The sequence below is a fragment of the Crocodylus porosus genome, unplaced genomic scaffold (assembly GCF_001723895.1).
Source record: "Crocodylus porosus isolate Cpor-Errol unplaced genomic scaffold, CroPor_comp1, whole genome shotgun sequence".
NCBI classification, from domain to species: Eukaryota; Metazoa; Chordata; order Crocodylia; family Crocodylidae; genus Crocodylus; species Crocodylus porosus.
In genome coordinates, this window is record NW_017728886.1 from 124,273,524 (window position 1) to 124,295,105 (window position 21,582).

The following is a 21,582-nucleotide window of genomic DNA, read 5'->3' on the forward strand; positions in this document are numbered from 1 at the left end:
TCTTTCTGGCATATCTCCATCTTGCCGGCCCGTCTATCTCTCTATCTCTGTCGTTATCTTTCTTATCAAGAGCTCTCGGTAATCTGCAGACTGCAACAGCTTGTGTGAATTGCTCGGAAGCAACTCTCTTACCCACCCTGTAAATGCTCGGTAACATGATATCTGCATGCTGTAACTCAATAAATCAACTCCTCTGCCTATGCTGCAGCACGTCAGTAGCGTAAGTAAAATAAACCTTCTGTGTAACCAATACACTGTGTTTAAATCCTCTGACTCCTGCTCACCGTTATCACCCACCTGTCCGGTTATAAAACCCCCTCCTCACACCAAGCCGGTTGTGCCAACCCAGGTTCGCAGGTCAAGGGTGCACCAGCATTAGGGGCGTGACAGTTAACACCTGAAACTAGTTTTAAGCACACTTTAGGCAGTTTAAAGTTGCACCACTCCAGGGTAGGATTATTTCTAATTACCCAACTCATGTTCCAGTAATATGTGGTCACTCCACACAGATGAGCTGCCCAGGTTGCAGTCCTCCAGCATCCCAAGATGCAGTGTCACCTCTCCCATCCTCCTTTTCTGTGTGGAGAAACTTTTCCACCCCCTGAACTCTACTGCTCATGGGGTGGTCCTGGCACCAAGCCAAGTCCCTCTCTGCTGCCCCTGACAATGACTTCTCACCCCCAAGGATGCAACCCCATGGAACCAGCCAGCAGAACACATGCCAGCATAACCAGGTCACATGCACAGATTGGTCCAGGGTCAACAGGTGAACAAGATGGGGGCTGGACAGGTCCCCACAAGCTGGGGCTTTCTTCATGGGCCAGTAGCTCCTTCAGAAGTATATTCCCTAACTGCTCCCACCTCCCAGCCACCTCAAGAAAGATGACCAGCCCCAATCCCAAATCCCAATTTATTAAAACCTGGGATCTTATTTTACTTTATTTCTTTTAGAATCCTTTTCTAAAAATTATTTTTAATTTCTCATTCAGTGGCTGACTTCTTTCATTTCACCACCCTACCCACACCCCCATTTCCTTTCCACCTCCTATTGATTGCCCACCCCATCCCATTAACTATCCACTTCCCAGCTTCATATTCTCCCCCCTCCCTCCACATAAACTAGGGATGTGAAACAACTAGGGTTGTTTAACCTAAACAATTAATTGTTTAACCAATAAACCCAGCAATAACAAGTTAATTTACTGGTTATCCTTTAGTGTGGGGCAGGGTACATTTTGGCAGGGAAGGCGAGGAAGGGAAGCCACACGGTGCCTCAGTAGGAACCAGAAGGCAGCAGGGCAGGATGGATGGAGAGAAGAGCAAGGAGAGGAGGTGAAGGGAGACTAGTACCCTTAGCCTATGAGGTTAAAGAGAAAAACAGCAGATTACCTAATGACATGACAATTAAGAAATTAGCTGATTGTTTACAGGTGCTCCCTCCCACTCTGAGGCTTCATGTGGGCTGAGCTGTCTGGCCCAGCTTGCTACTGTCCCCTTCCCCTCTCCCAACCCTCCCAAGGGCTGGGGGAGCATCTTCCAGCAGCCGCTGTGACCAAGCTATTGTGTTATCAGTTAACTGTTTAACTGATATGATTAGAGGAGATTAAACAGACAATTTTTTTAATGATATTTACATCCCTAACCCAAACCCATCTCTCATACACCATCACCTACAGTAGCGATAGAAGCCTGTCCTGGCTTACTAGCCCTGTAGTCATAGAACAGACAGTCAAACAGCTGGAGGCAGAAGCAATTCAATCTTTGTGGGTTTCTCAAAGCTGTGCAGATTGAATCGATAAAGAACTGAACTTCCATCCAGCTTTCAGTTTGGAAAAGCAGGCAGAAGCCTTCACTAACTCAGGCCAGAAGGCAGAGTTGTGCTGGAACTACCTCTCAGCCTGCAGGCCAAGCTGAGGCTAGTGGAGCATATGCTCCCAAACCCCTGCTTTCCCACCCCTGCAGGGAGGGGAAGTAGCACTGGTCCAGGTGCCAAACTAGTGTCTGCCCCCCTCCTCTGCTGGCTCGGATTGAGCCCTGTTCCCAGCACCCCAGATCTGAGCTTACTTACTACCCTACTGACCGCTCCCTGATTACCTGTGACTTCCCAGGGCTCTGTCCCAGGGGGCAGACAGGGAAGGAAGGGTTAAACCACCTGCCCAGCTGGCCTGAGCAGACCCTGGTAGTTTAACCCACTTTGCTTTCTGAGACAGACAGTGTGGGCAGCCACAGGTATTGGGGGTGGGGGGAAAGTCAGATGGGATTGGGAGTGATGGGGGGTGGGAGGAAGCAGTGGACCTGATCCAGGCCAGCAGGAGAGGGAGGCAGATCCCAGCTCAGCACTGGGATTGGGGCTTCTTCCTCCCCCTGTTGGTCAGAGACTGGCAGGGGACATTGATCAGCAGCCAGCCTGGTGACCCTGAAGCTGGTCAGACCCACATGAGCAGGATGCAGGCTAGGGAACAGAGGCTTTGCTGGAAGTGCGGCCAACCCTGCTTGACTGGAGCAGATAGCTTGGGCCAAGGCTAGCGCACACACCCTGGGAAGGGAGGCAGTTTGCAGGAGAAGTGCAAAGTATCCTGGGATGCTGGAGGACTGTGAGTTGATTGTGAGTTAACTTGAGTTGAGAGGGGATCTGGGAGAGATGTGTGATAGACCAGTTTAACCTAAATCAGTTACGTTTGATACTACATTAAGCCATGTTTATCTTAAATTGGTTTTGGCCATTTTGAAACCTGTTTATGTGCACTGAACTTCTGCTGTGTTACAGACTTGAACCAGTTTACATTCACTTACACATATTTATGTGTAATTTCTGTCCCTAACAATAGTGGCAACCCACAGCTATAGCTCTTAGTCTGGCTCTCTAAGTTGTGTAGGTGAGGGAAAGTCAGAGAAGGTTTTCAGCACTTGGATGCAACTGCTCCAAACTTGAACTAGCACTAACACTGATCAACATTTGAGCAGCTCAAAGTACAACGTGTAACAAAGCCTATACATGCTGAAAGGGTAGATTTAACATGTGCACAATTTGTACTGAGGGAAAAAAGTTCCTCCTTTTATCATACGACAGACAATAAAAATCCTGGGCTTAATATCAAGAGACAAGTTGTTAAATTCTGAGTTCAGAGTTTGTCTTACAAATATACCGTATAAAATACTTCTGGAGAAAGAGAGAAAATGCATGCCATTTATGCCTACATGTCTAAATTTCCATTTCTATTAACGAAATTAGGTGTATCCTTATCCTCTCAACCTCATCTGGTATGGCCATGATATTGTTCCGTCAGGAAGTAATATCTTGTGCCTATAAAGCACCAGACATTAGATCTGAGGCAAACTGACATATGTCTGGGGGGAAGGTCCCTGTCCAACTTGAATTCAATGTGAAAGGCACAACTAAAGAAAAAAAAACAAACAACCCTTCCCCCCCCAACCGTCCCCCAAAAAACACCACAACAAAACAATGATAGACCATGGAGAGGAGAGCATATGCAAATGATTCTCAGACTATAGTGTTTTACTGCTCTCTGTTCTTATTTGGTTCATCAGCAAGTCATTGAAGTCCAGAAAAGCTTTGGCAGCCTTTCCAAAAGGGGAGGTAGATGAGTTCTGTGACTGGGCTGCAAGGCAATCTTCTGTCTCTGAAATTTTAGAAATACATACTTATTATAAACTGCCCATCCCCCCCCCCAATTTGACAGTGCTGTCAATGGAGCTGTTTGTCCCTACTCATGAAGAAAAAAGGGGAAAAGCTCAACTTGGAAGTTGTACTTGGACAAATGGAACTGAAGAAAGTTGATAAAGTTCAACAAGCTCTGAAGCATAAGTATGTGACACAGGCTTCTCAGCAGGTTTAATAAAGATATCTTTCCTACCACTCTGCCTGCCTGCTCAGTACCTCACTTATTGTTTATGAAACATATGTGAGAAAGTTTTAACATAAGATAGTATGGAAATTTGCTGTAACCTTACTTACAAATAAGTGCTGATAAGGAGTGCTGAATGATAAAGCTATCCAGAAAATAATTACCTGGATAAAATGCAATAGGTGTTTTCTTACACACACATTAGGTAGAATTTCAAGCATATACAAAGCCAGTTTGCCCAGAGGAGCTGTTCACAGCACACACCTCTGTTTGAAGCTATAATTTAAAAGTCTTTTCCTATAAATGGAGGCTAGAATAATGAAACAAATAATAAATGATCAACAGTTTGCTACAGGTAAACTCTTAACCTTTCAACCTTTTACTTATATGGTTAGCTGCTTCTCAGGTACTTTTTCATGGTAAATGTTTGCAGACTCACACTCTGTCTTGGATCTTTGAGGCCTTTTGCTTTTTACCATGATGACATTTTATTATAAAGGTGTAGTTTGATGCAGGCAACAAAACATAGCTAAAATAAAGAGATAGGCTTTAAAATATTTATATATAAAAAGATACATCATTTAAACTTGCCTATTTATCTACCTTATTTCACTTTTGGATGCTGCCTAAAACTTTAGGGACAATACTGAAGAACAAAGGCTTTTCTCTCTCCATATAAAGCAATGTTCATTTATTTATTTTAATTTTCCTCTGAAGTGACAAATATCCGGACTTGATAGACAATCTACAGCCTCAGCAGAAGTGAACAGGAACTGCAGTACTCAACACAAAATCAGATTTAAGATGTGTCATGTTGAGCATCCAAAAACAGAGGGAGAAAAGGTAGCGACCGCTTTTGCAAATAGGAATCATAATCATCTCTCCCTTTTGTACAATGGAGAATGACACCTATCTCCAGCTACATAAGGCAGAAGGATAGCAGCATTAACACTTGTGACACTTTCAGATCCTGTGGTGATGGTACCAAAGAAAAAACAATGAACAAATAACAAATAAGATGTACACATCACAGCCAACAGCACTACGAGCATTTCCTGTCACAGTGGCAAAATTAAGTTTTTTCAGTGCTGTAATAGACCTTTCTAAATCCTCTAGGAAATATATAGTTCAGCTCACTAATTGCAGTTTCTTAGAATCGCTCTGTAACTATCTGAACACTAAGCATCTATTCCTTGCTGAATGTGTAAAATCTTTTTCTTAGGTAATAACTATTGACTGACTTTTTTCCCCCTTAAACTGAACCTCATTTGTTGATATCAAACTTTCCCCCAGGAATCCTAGAACATTTGAAGATGATGTGATCAGTGTGTTATTACCCATATTTTACAAACACAGTTGCACTTGGAACATCTTATTAAAAGAGCACTATCTGAACATGTGCATCTTTATTATTTTACGTGGAACTTGAAGATTTGGGAAAGAAATAAAAATTTCAATTTCAATAAAAAAATCCAAGCAGTGTAAAGACAACAAAGGAAATGGGCTAATTAATGGCATGGTACAAACTACAGTTAAAAAGGAGGCTGCCCCTTGCTTAACTCCTCTGTCTTACAGCCTATGCTTTTACAGTGCCTAGCATAATGCGGTGCAGAATTTGCTAGGACATCTAGACAGCATTTGAATACAAATAATGAAAAAGGAGGCAGACCAAAGCACATATTGGTAAAATTCTTTAGTCAACACTAGAAGAAGAGTTGGAAAAAACTGCCTGCCCTCCAAAATTTGGCCAACTCTAATAAAGAAGTAATGTATCATTGAAAATAATAACAACTTTTAAGCTACATGGAAATTAGAAGAATTGTGATGCATGGTTTACTGTAATAACTATTCTGTTTTGCAAAGCAAGGATATGAACATACTGTAATAATAGTCTCCATGGCCTAAATCTACCATGTTAGGGTGACTTTTAGTTAGCTGGAAGGGCTACAACATAATTAATTAAGAGATGTACCTAGAACTGGGATAAAGATCATTTAATATTACTTTTGTATTACTCTTTCAGGTAGTGTGCCAGGTGCTGAAGCACTATTACCACTACCGTCAGTCTTTAAAAAATAATTAAAAAGCTACAGTATGACTGAATCCTGGGCACTTTTTTTCTGGTAATGGTATACTTTTATATTAATTAAATTAAAAATATGCCTCACAATACAGCTCTCAGACTGAACTGTCACATAATGACACCTGAATGAGCTGCATTAAAAGAAAGGGGTCAAGAAATTTTGCTTGAAAAACAGAAAGAAGCATTGTTCTTTTTTTCTTCATCCTACTATAAAAGGTAAAAAAACCCCAGAACCAAAGCAACAGGTAAATGTATAGATTGTTTGGAAACAACATACCTATTAGCTCCTTATTTCTGACATCTAAGGCCATGTTTCGTAAAGCTGTAGCAACTGCACATACCACCCGGTCGTTGTCTATTCGAAGCAGTTCCACCAGGATCGGCAGGCCTTTCTCTTTGCGGACAGCAGCACGGATATACACTGACCACTGTAAAGAGATATTACGTGAGGGACACTGAAGTAAAGAATGGAGAACCCTATTAAAGAAACTGAGGGGTGGTAATGTGTAAAAAGGATTGGGGAGTTAAGCAGTATTTGGCTGTAGACTCCAAAGTGAAAGGAAAAAAGTCTGTTTATGATGCTGTGCAACTCCTTGACCTGGGAAACCATATTGACTTTTATTGGTGACAGAAAAATGAAATTATGAATTGACTTTAATCCTTACACACCTGAGTTTGCAGGCCAATGGCTTGGCTTCATTACATCCTAAACCAGCCTTGCATGATGGCTGCCTGTGGCTAAAGTCATTTTATATTCCAAAATTTGTTTACAAGGCCAACATACTTCCTGGCTCTCAACTTGAGAGCTACTAGACCCAAATTCATGAAGGTGCTTCATTATTCCTTTTATAGCAGGAAAATTGTTTAGGAGGAAAAGTGAGGGCAGAGTTACATGACTAGACTTGTTATTAATCATAACCGTCTAATGCTGAAGTCCCCATGTGCAGAAAACCGCCATTGCTTGAAATACTAAATAATCTCCACGGGAAGACTATCAGATCAAACTTGTCAACAGGGCAAAATATGGGGATTTTGATCTGAATACATCTACTTCACGAGGTGCTGAGAGCGATAGATATTTTTACTCAACTTACAATATGGATGAGCCCTTTACTTCAGTTTTTGAAGGTGAACAGTTTTAACAAAAAAGTACAAAATCTTACCAGGGCAGATAGCAATGAGGCAGTGTGTGAAATGCCCTTGAAGCAATTGCAGAATGTGATAACCAAGTGTGTGAAGCTGAATGGCATCAGTGTGAGACAATCTGAGGAAAATGCTATCTGGCTTTGACTGAGCAAGTTGTGCATTTTCCATGTGAAATGGTTGTGTGGGCTGGCTGAGAGTGGCAGCTGCTGTCTGTGTGCTGCGGTGTTTTTAAGTCCTAGTTTCCCTCTGGCTGTGTGCCTAAACCTAGGTTGATAAAAGCTTTGTTTAAGATTTACACTGATGAAATAAGTGAGATCAGAATCAGGATGCCTGTATGTATATGATTATGTGATTATCAACATCTTAACCTAAAATCTGAGAGCAACTGCTAAGCAGTCATAATGCTCACAGAAATCACCAGAATCCAGTGGGAGCTGCAGATACTCAAGACCTCTCAGTTTTAGGCTCCTTTTACTTCATGATAAGCAATAATTCTGGGTTTTGTCATACACAGAGATGGCATTATGCCTTATTTCAATTTCATCATCTGAAATAATAATGCACTGTACACAACGTGGAGGATATGGCTGCAAGGCATGTGTTAGACTGGTGATCATATCTGGTAGGAGAACGTTAATAAGCAATTGAGGAGAAGCACACGACACAGAGGCTCATAGATTTTATTAAGCAAAGATGGAGACCAGTGAATATGCTTACTCATTTTTTGGAATAACAGAAATATCCAGTACACAGTGGCATGTATTGTGTGGCTGACAGAGTTTGGCTGAGCATGTTGTCTGCTGGCTGTCCCTTCATTTCATGGTCCTGGTCCTGGTCCTGGTCCTAACTTTTGAAGCAATTCAGGGCCTACTGTCTGCCTAAGTGATTGTCTCTCCTCAGCCTACAGCTGGACTCAGGATGGATTTTGCTGCTGCCAGAACCAACAGTGAGACTTTTGGGAGATGGAGAAAAGGTATTCTTGAAATAAAAAATAAAGCCTTCATCTGTGAAACTCTTTAAAGCACTGGAGATTAGAATGAGCTCTACTCCTGACATTGTCAGGTCACACTACAAAGCCCTTTCCTTTTGCACAAGCCTTGTATTATTAACAGTCATGCCAGGATAGCTCAGCTATATGTCTCCTGAAATCAAAGGAAAATAGAAAGGAAAATAAAACCCAATTAAATAAAAGACAGGAGGGGTATATAGCAGTATCTTGTGGACAGTGACACTAGGTTTAGTCTCTGCAGTATTGCAATAGTGTGTGTGTGTGTGTGTGGACACAAACACACACATGTAGTACCACACAGTACCCATATGAGGGGTACATTAGATCACCTCATGTTTGCACACTGTCTGGATTTCTACACAAAATTGACAGGAGACTGTGATTATGGATATGAATATCAAATTAAGATGATGACAATGAGATGACATACACACAGAGGCAAGGATTTGACTGCCCCCATATTAAATACCTATATTTGTTCTAGGTTACATAACTCAGGAGAAAGTAGAAGAATTGAAAGGAAACAGCATGTAAGGAATGTTATTCAATGACTTCCCTTCAATTACCATAGATAACACAAAATAAGTTGACCAGACAAAAGCAATACTGGCTAAAATAACTTTTCTAGTCAGGCTAAAGAAATGTGGAGTTCTTAGCATCACTGAGCACAGTAATGTATCATGGCTGAAATGTAAATTTTAGGCAAGGGCGGTTTTTCTAAAATGAAACAATAGTGGCTGTAACATAAGAGAAAATAAACAAGCAGCAGCAGGAACCTTGTTAGATCTTATTTTATTTTTCTCCTAGTCTGTTCTCTAGAACTATGTTGTGGGATAAACTTTAATGAACATTTTACCAGATAAGAAAACCAAAATTAATCTCAAAGATCGGTTACTTCCAATTAAATGTGTCCTAGAAAAATAACCTCTTTCTAAAAGAGTATTAAACTTAAGAAATATTGTAAATATCCAAAACTGACAATTCTGAGCTTTTTAAATAGCCAAGTATTTACCTGTTAGTATTTATGTGCATTACCTGACTAATGCACTGTCAACTATCTGTAGCTAAAGTGATGGGTCCTTACCACTTTACCACCCCCCTCCACACACACACACACACACACACACACACACACACACACACACACACACACACACACCCCCCACCCTCTCAGCTTTGTATTTCCTATGCATCTCCCAGGAGGTGGGGGGTGTCCTGTGTGTCTACTGTGATTAAGAGGTCAGTTTCAGACTGAGAGTTCAGGTTAGCAGTGAGGCTATTCTGTGGCTGCTGTGAATTTGTCTGCTGTAAGTGAAGAATCAAGCTAGTAAAAAGTTGCTAGTCTCTGTAAGGATATTTCTCATATCTCTTGCTTGAATAAGGATTAAATGGCCTTATGTGCATTTAATCAGTGATAAAAGGAATCCAAAATCATATTATCAATTATCTATTGCATTGTAAACTGCAACAAAAAGCACTCAAGTATATCATCTGTAATAAAGATGGTCACTTTGAATTCGTTTGGTCAGTGAATTGTCCATTGGAAATCACAAGCTTTTAAAGAGACCTAGGGTGGAAACACCTTTACAGGGGCATAAAGTGAAAGTAAACAGATGCCCATATCCTTTGTCATTCCACAAATGTGGTCCTGACAAAAGGTAGTAATAATGTGTCCGCTTTCTTGTGGCAGATGCTTATTTTCTTTATGATGGGAGAGCGCAAGCAGCCTGAATCTGCCCATGCTCTTCGACTGCCTCAGGCAGGTGCTTTCTGGGCTTGAGGGGTTCAGTTGTGTGCCCTAGGAATTCTTGTACAGGGCTGGGCATCCCGAGCCTAAGGAATACCTATCTGACTTTCTCCACTTCCAGAGATACGCCCTGGCAATCTCTGGGGACACAGCTCTGTAAGCAGGGAAAAAGTTGCTCATTGTCCTGGCACAGCAGATCTGCTTCATTTGTGAACACCTGTTTCTAGCACTAGAGTTACATAAGCTTTTTGCTTACAATTTGTTTTTTGGCATCCATTCCAAAACTCAAATTCCAAATGAAATAGGGAGTAAAAAGAATTGTTTTTTAAAAAATAACTCCAGTGAAAGCTGATGACATTAAAGTAGGAGCATTCTGGAGTAACAAAATATGAAAACTGGTAAATATTTTCCACCTCAAGGGGAGTATCTGACATATAAGACTTTAGAACAAGTAAGGCACTAATTAATTAGTGTTACAAACATAGATAATCTAAGTACAAACTGTTTTTTAAAGCATTAATTTTGCTGTATATATATTTTTTTTCTCAAGTAAGCTACCTTTCCTGTAGCGCTGTTGAGAACTCTGATTTAGAAAAAGTTCACAGACTTGTCATTGTGATTTATCTGCTATCATCACATCCATATTTTCAAGTCATACACCTTGGGCTGGAAATACAGAGCTGTCTATTAATCGTATGAACAATCTCAAGGAGAAGCAGAAATAAGAAGCTTCATTTTGAAAGCAGTGAGAACTGTCTGTGTCTCTTTCCCTAAACTGCCAATTAGGACAAAGTCCTTGCAAACAATTATGCTGGGCTGTATATATTTCAAGAACACTGAAATGGAGATGCTTCCAAACTGCTTTTTTATTGTTTCCCAGAATTGAGAAATGGATTCAGTGCAGTGTGCACTGATGAGTCTTTTTGCTTGCCTAAAGCCATTGTGAAACATTCCTGCATTTCCACATTGCAGGTCAATAGCTAGGATGAGTGTAGTGAAGTATGAAAAAAATATATAAACATAACCTCATAAAAAAGCAAAAGACAAATAGTTTGTTGCTTCTTTTGTAAATGAGATGCTCTGCCAATAGACTTAATCATCCAATTACTCCATAAATCAGTCATGATGCCAATGATCAAATAATTGTTCAGACTGTAAAGAGAAAGGACTCCTATGGGGAAAGTATAAGGTTTGAAGGGAGGTAGAAGCCAAAGAAATAATCCATTTTAGTTGCATCAGATTGCTGCTAAATTGTCAAAGGTATGCATGGGAGTTACAATATGTGCATGGATATTCTTCGGAGATAATGGAATTTGTGGGGCATAACAACTACACAACATTTAGAAGATATACCATACATCCCTGTTTCCACTTCCATTAGTAGTTTCCTTTTTTATTTTTATCATGGTAATTAAGAAGAAAAATACAGTAATCTGGAAAATTATTCTGTAGTTTGTCACACTTGTTATTATAAAGCAACCTTTCCAAAGCTTTATACCTCAGAGGATTTAGATCAAATTAGGAGGAAGCTCATTGCAACAGCAATCCATCCAGATGCAAATTATTTTTTACCAAAATTTATAAACATTAGACTGCTGCCCTACTTTTTGAATTTGGTAGTGTTTTAGATGGATGTATGCACATACATACATATATATGCAGTAACACATGCACACAAAACAGATCTCTCTATATACACACGTATACATGCATATGCGTATGTGTGTAAGTCTGTGTATATAGGCACACACATGTATACACTAAGCACAGCACAAGTATGTTCTTTATATTTACCAAAGAATCTGCAATATACTTGAAGAATTTAGGGATATGTTAACAGCATTCTGAATACCCACCACTTACCCACCCACCTTCTGAATACCCACCCACCTTCTACCTTACAATCAGTTCATTAATTACAAAGAAGCTAACCACAAACTACTGGTTTGGTTTAGGACCAGATAACCCTAAAGGTTCCTTTCAGCTCTACAACTCTATTGTTCTCTCACTACCCAGACTGAAGCCTCCATTTTTTTGGCATTTTTTTAGTGTTTGTAGCAGTAGAAGTATCCTTGGTTCTTGAATTTGATTGCTCACTTCCTTACAACCTTAGTGTTTTCCTGTATTAGTTAGTGTTTATGTTGAGTTAGGATACATTTCTATCCTTGCAGATTTTGACAGTTTAAATAGCTCTCCATTCTTTATTAGGTTTCTTTAAACAGCTGATAAAAACCTACTTCCTCAATCTTAAAGTATTCAGCCTTATCACATGAATATTTTGGAGACAGAGAAAGAGGCTTTTCACTTCTGCTAGGTAACCTTCCTCTTAGGACTCAATAGCCAGATGTATCTTCAAAAGGCATGTCTGTAAATAATTGTTGTAATCAGAAGAGTTTGGTAGGGAACTGGACTGATAAGGGTGGAAGACTGATCATCTGGATGCATGCTATTTTAGACAATAATTATGCGGCAGCTATGTATTTATGTGCTGGGACACACGGAGCTGTAAACATTTTTTCCTTATAACTTTTGAAAGAATTGTATTGTCCTTGTGACTGAAGCAACCTTTGTTATGTCTTCAATGTCTTTATCAAATGATTTGCTTAATAGGTCTCTCAATCCTACTGAGAGTCTCATTGTCCTTTATGATGGAACTAAGAAAAGAAAGGTACTTTTTTGCCTAAGGAATAAAACCAGACATCTCATCTGGCTATCTCAGGAGATCTGACTGCTGACCTGGAAACCACATTCCTGACATGGATCAGAGCAGGGACCTAGTTAAAAACATTCACTTGTCTAATGAGGGAAGGCTACCCATTTCTGTTGAGTGAAACGGAGCAGGGAAATGGAAAAAAAGGATCTGGAAAAAGCTGTTTAAAGGAATGACAGGTTCTCATTCTCAGGGAACCTCTGAGGGCATAGTGTTACTAGGAAGCATGACAGAGGGTATGAGGGCAATAGGGATCTCAAGGAAAGTTTCTGAGGACAACCAGCCAACCCCTCAGAAGCAGTACAGAGCAAAATGAAGATAATATTATGTGCAGAGTATTGACATGCAGCACATACAGTCAATTTTTTAAAAATCTACCTAACTTTAAGGGAAGTTTCTGAAGCATGAACAGAAAAATAATCAGATTCCAAACCATACAGGCAGTGAAGAGAGAATCAGAGGGACCTGGAGGAAACTGAAACAGAATTGAAGTAGCTATGCTACTTATTTTGCTGGGGGCCATTATGTTGTCAAAGAAAAAGTCCCCCATAACATATATCATGGTTCAAGAACAAAAGAATATAAATAAAAAACAACTGGTTTCTGTAAGGGTTACAAAAATGTCAACATTAGTGCACACTGCTTTTTAATGCACAGAAAATATGGGAACAGATGACTTTTAAGACTTCATAAAGGTGACAGCTCCTGTATAATTTTTAGGTATCAAATTTTATAGAAACCTTAAAAATACATTAGGTGCATTAGGTAGACAGATAATAGCCCAAACTCAACCATCAGATACATATAGATTCCTAGCAAAGTCACCTACACACCTGGGGACAGAACTGCACTTGCCGTGGGCTGGTAGATTCTCAAAATTGTTTAAAAGCTATACTTTTAACAATTGTTTTGATTACATTTTCAATAGAGCTACAACTGAACATGGCCTACTGGCTGGTGCCAAGACCACAAGGAGCCTGTCATTTTATTATTGTCACCGGACAGAGAAAATTGCTGCCAGCAAATTGACAGGAAAATCCTATATTGGAACATTAAACAACAATAATAAAAGAGCTATTATGATGGGAGCTTTCCTTTTACAGGTCTCAACCTGCAGGGTATAAAAAACAAACAAAAAATCCCCCACAAGACTGCAGCATGCATTTCAGGCTAGCAAGAGTGAAGGGTCAACAGGAGTTTCTTATTAAGCCACCAATAACTCAGTTTTAAGAATCTAATTTAAAATGTGAACAGACTTTAGATTTTTACTTTCCTTCTTCTTGTACAGGAAAGTGAGCAGCTGTGATACTGACCACCCAAAGAAGACTACTAGGACTGGAATGAGAGTGAGAAGCATGAGTCCTTTACCTTTTCAAACCACTGTAAGCCTCACGCAATACCTAAGCAAGTCAAAGTGAAGACTCGCACTGATATCAGTGGGCCAAATCTCTTATTAAGGAAAACTCTAGCTAAGCTCTGTTGTAGAACAAAACTGCACAGTCTTCCATACCTATAGATGCTATTTCTTTCACAGAACTAGGCAGCCCTAACACAAAAGATCTCATTAAAATGTAAGTAAAAGGGATTGCAGGGGAACTCAGTATTTGAGTTAAAGAAATAGATATTAAAATATGTGACCATGAAAACAAACATAATGCAACAAATGTCACTTAAGGAAGATCTCCTGCTGCTTGTCAAAGGCCTAAAATACAGTGAAATTGCCCCAGTGCTGTTTTGTGCATCTGTGTGGGTAGGGAAGGCCTGAGCCTGACCACCTGGAATTTCACTTGCCCTTGGTCTTTGTGGAGCAGGGATTGGTGAATGGGTGGGACGGTGAAAACAGTACAGTCTCCAAGGTCACAAACTGCAAAGATTTAATGATAACTGTGCATAGCTCGACAGGACAGCACAGGGAAAGGAATTTTCCCCAATCTTGGTGGGTTTCTTCAGCAAAACATGCTTCTTTGGACTTAATTATTTTCTATGAAAACCCATGAACATTAGCCTGGGAGACCCGTAAGCTTTACAATGACCATCATATAAATATCTGATGCTAAAGACAAGGAGGACTTTGATGAAAAAGTAGGTCTAAATCTATTTCTACCACCTCTCAGATACTGCTTGTTGGTTACAGAGATGATTTCCTTCTCATTAATGACAAACTGTAATCAAGGTCAGTGGTTCCCAACAAACAAACCAAACCTGGCATGGCCCAGTGGGGGGATCTAGGTTACAAGGATTTCAGAATTATGAAATAGCTCTTTTTTTTTTCTCCCCAAGAAGCAACCTCTTTCAAACAGTTCTGAATCTTAAAGGAGTTGCAGATAGTTAATAAGGCATGACATTCACCATTCGAGTATATTTTTTCTCCATAAATAACAAATTCACTAAAATCCAATACATTTTATGCCAATGGTGCTCAACGTACCTGATCTTGTGAGCTAGTTGAGTGGCATAGAGCCTGTCTAGAGACTGGATCCTGTGCATAGGGTTGATCCATGGGCCTAAATCAGCATGGGGTGGGCACATGGGGTCGGCCTGTGAGTGCACTCCAGTTCATCTACCTGACCTCATACTCCAGATCCAGCCATGGACCGGCCCTGAGTGCCGGTACAATCTGTGCACAGGAAAACATTATCTGGCCCATGAGTCCCAAAATTTGGCATCCAGGATATGATGGCAATATTAATTGCTATGGCTCTGGGAACCATGGCAATTAATGCTGCTAATGCTCCCCCACTGCTGCAGGTGAGATCCTACCACTGCTATCCTGTCACCAAATTTCTGGACCCAACAGGAGCCCCATGGTCCAATGACATGGCTCCGGGAGCAGAATCCAATCTGAGGCCTGTAGATTGATCAGCATTGCTCTATGCTGATCTACATTTCCATGTTTCTGGGTTCCAAATACTTAGTGGCTTTGGAATCTTATTTTGTTGTTAAGCCGTCTTATCCAGATCACATAATGTTGTAATTCACTTATATAAGTCTTCATGACTTCATGGAGAATTTGTTCTGTGAAAGGAGATCTATGCTAATTTACATATGGACCAAAAATATATTATGCACTGTGTGTGTGCAAATTAAGGCCCTCAGATGAAAACATTTTTACAGTACTTGACTTTACAGGGTACTACCACATATGAAAAATGAAAGGAAATGGCCCAGAGATTTGAATGTAGGCCAAGGGGCATATTCCTCCCAAGTGAATAAGCACACTATCAGTATTGAATGCATATTGCATAAGGAAAAAATTCTCTAAAATGGAAGACTATTGTTTACACTGAAAAAATATTTACATATGACTATAATCACAAGAGTTACTGATTTGCTCTTATACTTTGTTTTTAAGGTTTTCAAAGCTATCTAGCGGTTTTAGATTCATAGCTTCTTTTAAACTGCAGTAACAGGGGGGCATGTATCTAAATTGCCTAGACCAGTGGTGGCCAACCTACAGTACAAGTACCACAGGTGGTAAAGGCAGCCTGTGTGTGTGGCATGAGGAACATCAGAGAGGGATCAGGGAGCACAGTGACAGAGCAGGGAGGAAAAAAGCAAATTAGCATTCTGGCAGGGGGCACAGGGAAGAAAGTGGAAAGCAGAGCATCAGATCAGGCAGGGGAAGAGGATTGGAATGGCATGCAGGGAGGGTACGGTACCAAGTTGTATACCTGCCAGAAACGTTAGCATACCTGCCAAAAATGTTGGCCATCACTGATCTAGACTGTTTGATTTAGTAAAAATAATCTAGGTTTCTTCTTTTCTACAAATTCATATGTCTGGATAACATGCTCCATTAAAGAATTAGACAATGGTGGAGCTGGGGAAATGAAAAGGGTGAATCAGATATCAAAATATTATGTCTGTATATGTGTTCAGCAATAATCCTCTGTGGAAGGGACTGTCTTTTCTGTCAATGCAACACCAAATGCAGTGGGGCCTTTGAACATTGTTATAATGCAAACAATAATAATAATACTAAAGGCATCATTTGTTTTTAACACAGCTAATTGTCCTCCTTTTTTCCCATTTCATTTTATCATACAATTGAGATGAACTCTAGTCTTAAAAATCAGAAGCAAGATCATTTACCATACTGTCCCTCTTTATATCCAGTTACAATTGCTAGTAGGAACTTACAAAAAAAAAAGGAACCTCCCTTAGGAATAGACTCTCCTTTTAAGTGTTTGTTTGCCATTATTTCAGTAGTTTTATCTTCAGAGGATGGGAAAAGAAGAAAAGAAAGGTCAAAGGTAAAAAATTTCAATGCTGGTGTAATCCCCAAGGAGCATTATCCCCTCACAGAAATAGCTAGAATATGGCAAATTAAGTATATTCATTTTCCTTCCTGTGCATCACTTGTAATAGAGTCTGAATCTACAGAAACATGGAACAATAAGAAAGCAAGTGAATTCTCACTGAAATCACTGCATATATTCTGGTGAAGCTCAAAGCAGTTCTTTTAGCATATATTTTGCAACAGGATCTCTCTTGCTGTCTCTTATTGTATATGTAAATTCAGCAATGCATATTCACACCTTTTTGCTAGTTCTATATAAGCTGATGTGGAAGATCATTGGGTCAAATACAGGAATCCTAGGTGTCTTGCAGATAACATGGACGGTCTGTGGATATGTAGGATACGTCCATGCTAATATCTAAGTTGACCAACCCAAGTCACGACAGCCAGCCCTTTCCAAATCTGAATGTGATTCCCTAGAGGCTGAATCTGAATGTGATTATTATCATACAGTGATTTCTCTTACTTGTGCATAATAAGCCTTGTCTTTCTTTCTGTTGTTGACTCTAATTACAGACAGTAGAGACAGAAACTAGGCTTGCAGAAGAGCTAAACAGTCAGGAACAGGAAGTTGTGGGACTATGGCTTTGCTTCTGGCCTGGGGCACCATGGTAAATTCTAAAGCCACTGCAGGAAAGGGTGGCCTAGTAGGAGGCTTGACCTCTGACCCTGAAGTTCCACAGACTTGCCAGAGTTAGTCTGGGTATCAGCCATAGACTGAGTTTAGGGGTTTCTAGTGTAAATGTTTGGTGGGTTTGGGCTTATGCATGGCCATTAGATCAGTCCTAAGTTGGAGGCATAGATAACACCTCCAAAGTACATCAATCACCAAGTCACTCCATTATCATCATCTAGTGGATGTAGTGGATATGCAGCAGTACCTGGGGTCAGGTCAGAGCACTGATCTTTTGTTACATAGATTATTATGTACACATGCCTGACTGTCAATGGCATGACATAGCTTGGGTGGAATACATAAATCAAGAGCCATGAGTGAACAACTTTGACTGAACAAAATTTTGATCAGAGAACAACTATTATTGGCACTAGAACTCAATTTTTAAAGTAGGTTAGAGGGCAACTTAGTGTAGCACACACATAACTAAAATAGATATTTGAGCACTTAGACACTGAATTAGGTGCCCTAAATTTGAAAACTGTGCCCCCCAGTTTTGGAATGGAACCTAACAGCTCATCTTACAGATTTAATGGAATTGTACTGTGTTAATGGAGCAATGTGAGATTGGCAGCACTCTTCTCACCAGGAAAACTCCTGCTCCAAAAACTGATTAAAACATTCAGGCTCAGATGTCCCCACAGATGATGCCTGGTTTATCTTAAATTTAAAAATATTTTCAAAATCAAATTGAATTCTAGAGTGTTTTCAAAGAAAAATGTGTTGGTTGAATTATTTCCCCTTTTATTGCAAATATTTAGAGAAGGAAAAACTGGATGTTTTAAGAAGCCTATAGGAATGAAGAAAGGAGGCAGACTTTATGGACTTCCCTAATTCAGAATTTCCTTGTCTTGTACATGTTTTTAACTGTAATGTTATGTGACATTAAATGGCTTCTTAATAAGAAAAAAAGAATGGGTGTAAGGTTACTTGTGTAAGTGTTACTTCATTTCATCTAATCATAGCTGGCAGGCAGCCCCCACACTAAAGCACCCTCGTGCCCCAGCCAGCCTGTCACCATCTACACAAGTATTGCAGTAGAGTAAATAATTCCACCATAAAAGAGTACTCGTGTTGGGCAGTACTATCCAATGGTAGAATTAATTAGTTTACTCTGGCGCAATAGCACCACTTGTGCAGACAACAATGCTTTACTAATTAGGCAACTCTGCAGTAAGTGTCTTACATAATGCACCCACTGGCACTAATATTATCTTATTTTTCATGGCATTATGTGTATAGATTCACGGAACCACTGCTTCTCTTCATCTGATTGTTAGGCTTTCAATAGCAATTTGTCACATGGACTAGCTTAGTACATAAGAAAGGATTTTCACTGCTGCATGATGAATTTTCTTAAGAAATACTGCAGTGGTAGTAAGTACAACAAACTTAAAATACTACAGTTTAAATGTGACTTTCCTTTTCCAGATGTATCTCTGAAAAAAATGCAGTTATTTTTCTACACGCAGATTGCATTCATGATGGTATCACCTTTCTTCTTGTCTATGGGGACCTCTTTGAATTTATAATAATTTTGACTTGTACTTCATACCTTCCAGCTCCCTGCAGCCAAGTTCTGCAATGCACCTGCTGCACCTTCCAGTGTGTCTGGATTTGAGCACTCGGAGAGAAGTGTGAGGTAGGGTTTGACTATTGAAGGGTGCCACAGCATCTGGATTCCTTTTGGTGGTTCTGCACAGTCTGGGAGAGGTCCTACTCCGTCCCACTGTTGGAAACGACAAATCTATGTCACCAAAGATACTAATATCACTGAGGAAAAATATTTAACCTTTTTTTAATAGGTCCACAATCAAAAGCAGCATTCCTCACCTTTAACCATAATATGAAATCCTGGACAGAGAATTTTCCTCCCAGTACTCTTCTGAAAATAGCTTTTTGATGGTACTTGACCTAACCATTAACGAAAATCTTTAAGTACTCTATCTAATTAACATAATGAGAACAATTAGCTTCCACTGCATAACTTTTTGGGGGGGATGGGGGAGGGGAAACGGGACAAAACCTACTGAGAAGCTTACTGGGCATTTTGCATGAAAAAATAAAAAAATATAAAAAAGGAAATTCTCTATTTGAGTGATCTTTTGGATGCTGCCTTTTCAGTGGAAACTACTTTGAAAAAATAAATGATGAATGGGCCCTGGCTCTTTTCATCTGACAGGTCTGGATAGTGGACTATTGTCCAACACGGGCATTGGTTAAACCTGTACTCCTATGAGGTTTAGACACTAATATTTCACATCAAGCTGGAAAAAGGAGCCCTATTGCAGAGGAAAAAGAGTCCCCTCTTTCCAGCAGAACTCACAGCATCCATTTTTGACTGTTGGAAAGTCTATTAAAATGCTATTCACGGACATTTTAAAACAAGGAATAAAATCTAAGCTACGTTTTTAAAAATCTTCTAAAAATTTCAATACTATTTTTTCATTTAACTCACACAACATATAAAATCCACAATGTGACACTGGCGTAAGATAAAGGTTCTCACAGCACTAGTTTAGGATGACTCATTGGGCATGTCTATATATGCTATTAATGTGTTGTAATATGCTGTAATCTTACTGCACAGTAAAATAATGTGCAGTAAGCTTCCCCTGGAATCATGTCTACATGTGCACGCAACAGGAGCAGTGCAGTGCAGGGCTACTCCTGCCCGCTCTGCTCCTTTACAGCAGCCAGTGGGAGATCCAGGTTTCCCCACATGCCAGCCTGGGCTGGCAGGGGGCACCGTGGTCTAGGCTGGGTTCCGGTGGGCGGGGGGGGGCTGTCTCACCTCTGGGGCAGCTGCCTCCAGTCCCTGTGCCCCAATTGGCAGATCAGGGTGCCGTGCTAGGAAACTGTCCCCTCCCCCAAGCAGCTGTTTCCCAGCCCTACACTCCAATTGGCAGATCAGGGCATGGGGCTGGGAAACAGCTGCTGGGGGAAGGAACAGTTGTCCTGTCCCCATCTCCCCCATCCCCCAATACCTGGGCTCACCAGGGGCAATCTACCGTAGTCAAAGCAATGTAATTCATGCTTTTATCATTCTCTGATTTAGAAACACCCAGGCCAGAGATGGCTGTCCAGATGTAGACTAGGATTAGCAGAGACTATTGTGGTAAGGAATTGTCACATGGAATTTCCTCCCCATTTCAGCCTGGTTGTAAGAAATCATACCTTTGTTTTAAAAAAGGAAAAAAAAAAAAAAGAGAGAGGAGAACCAAACATTGATTTCACACAAGGTAAGAAAGAAAATACATGTGGGAAGCCCATGTTAAGCCACTGTAAGAACATTCCACAAGGTTCCATTCCAGAGAGAAGGGAGTAAAGAATTTGATTTCTTAATTCACTGTTGCTGAGAAACTGAGATATGCCAATTCTTTGTTCATACTGTTCATACAAATCACCAACATACTATAAAAACCCAGCTTCTTGGATTCATAGTTATATTCTGGTCTTTGGACAACTTGGGGGAAAAACAAACAGAAAAAAAGGGGTGGGGCATGGCAAAATGCTGGTTCTGCCTACCATCTTCCCTCACAGATACAATCAGCTTCCAAATGAAGGGAGGTTAGACAGTAGCCGTGGAGTCCTTTGGGGATCAGATCCTTCTGTGCTAGTGCAGACCTCAGACTGGCTTTATGGTGACTTCCTTTTACTTCCCTGTCTCTGTACCATTAAATGTTGGGATTTTCAAGAGGAGCTCAGTGTGGAGTATAACTTAGACTCATTTGTGCATTAGTAACAGCATCCACATCTGTAACTGTGTGTCAATAAGACAGTTGCACCACTTGCACTGCAGCTGAAGTATCTTATTTCAATGAAGTGGGAGACATGTATGAATAGAAGTATATTCTAAAAGAAGTGGTAATTTAGGTGGACTGCATTTGCTGTAGTATCCTATGTTGCCTCCTATATAAAATGGGGGCATTAAATCATGTAAGGATACATTACTTTCCTCTGCAGGGTTTCCTTATACTTCCTCAGCTACCAAATACATTGTTAGAAAGTAGGATAAACAGTTAATCCAGGAGATAATTTTCCA

The 21,582-nt window shown here is 40.2% G+C and overlaps 1 protein-coding gene across 6 annotated transcripts in view; it reads right to left on the bottom strand.

The window, feature by feature from the left end:
* The window catches only part of CTNND2 (catenin delta 2), a 936,097-nt gene that overhangs the window by 100,629 nt on the left and 813,886 nt on the right, over positions 1–21,582 (bottom strand). For all 6 annotated transcript variants that reach the window (XM_019541636.1, XM_019541627.1, XM_019541621.1 and 3 more), the window contains 2 exons: positions 19,093–19,266; positions 6,227–6,377 (listed from right to left, as the gene is read on the bottom strand). In XM_019541636.1, the coding sequence (XP_019397181.1) occupies positions 6,227–6,377; positions 19,093–19,266 (325 nt within the window). The remainder of the gene's footprint in view (positions 1–6,226; positions 6,378–19,092; positions 19,267–21,582) is intronic.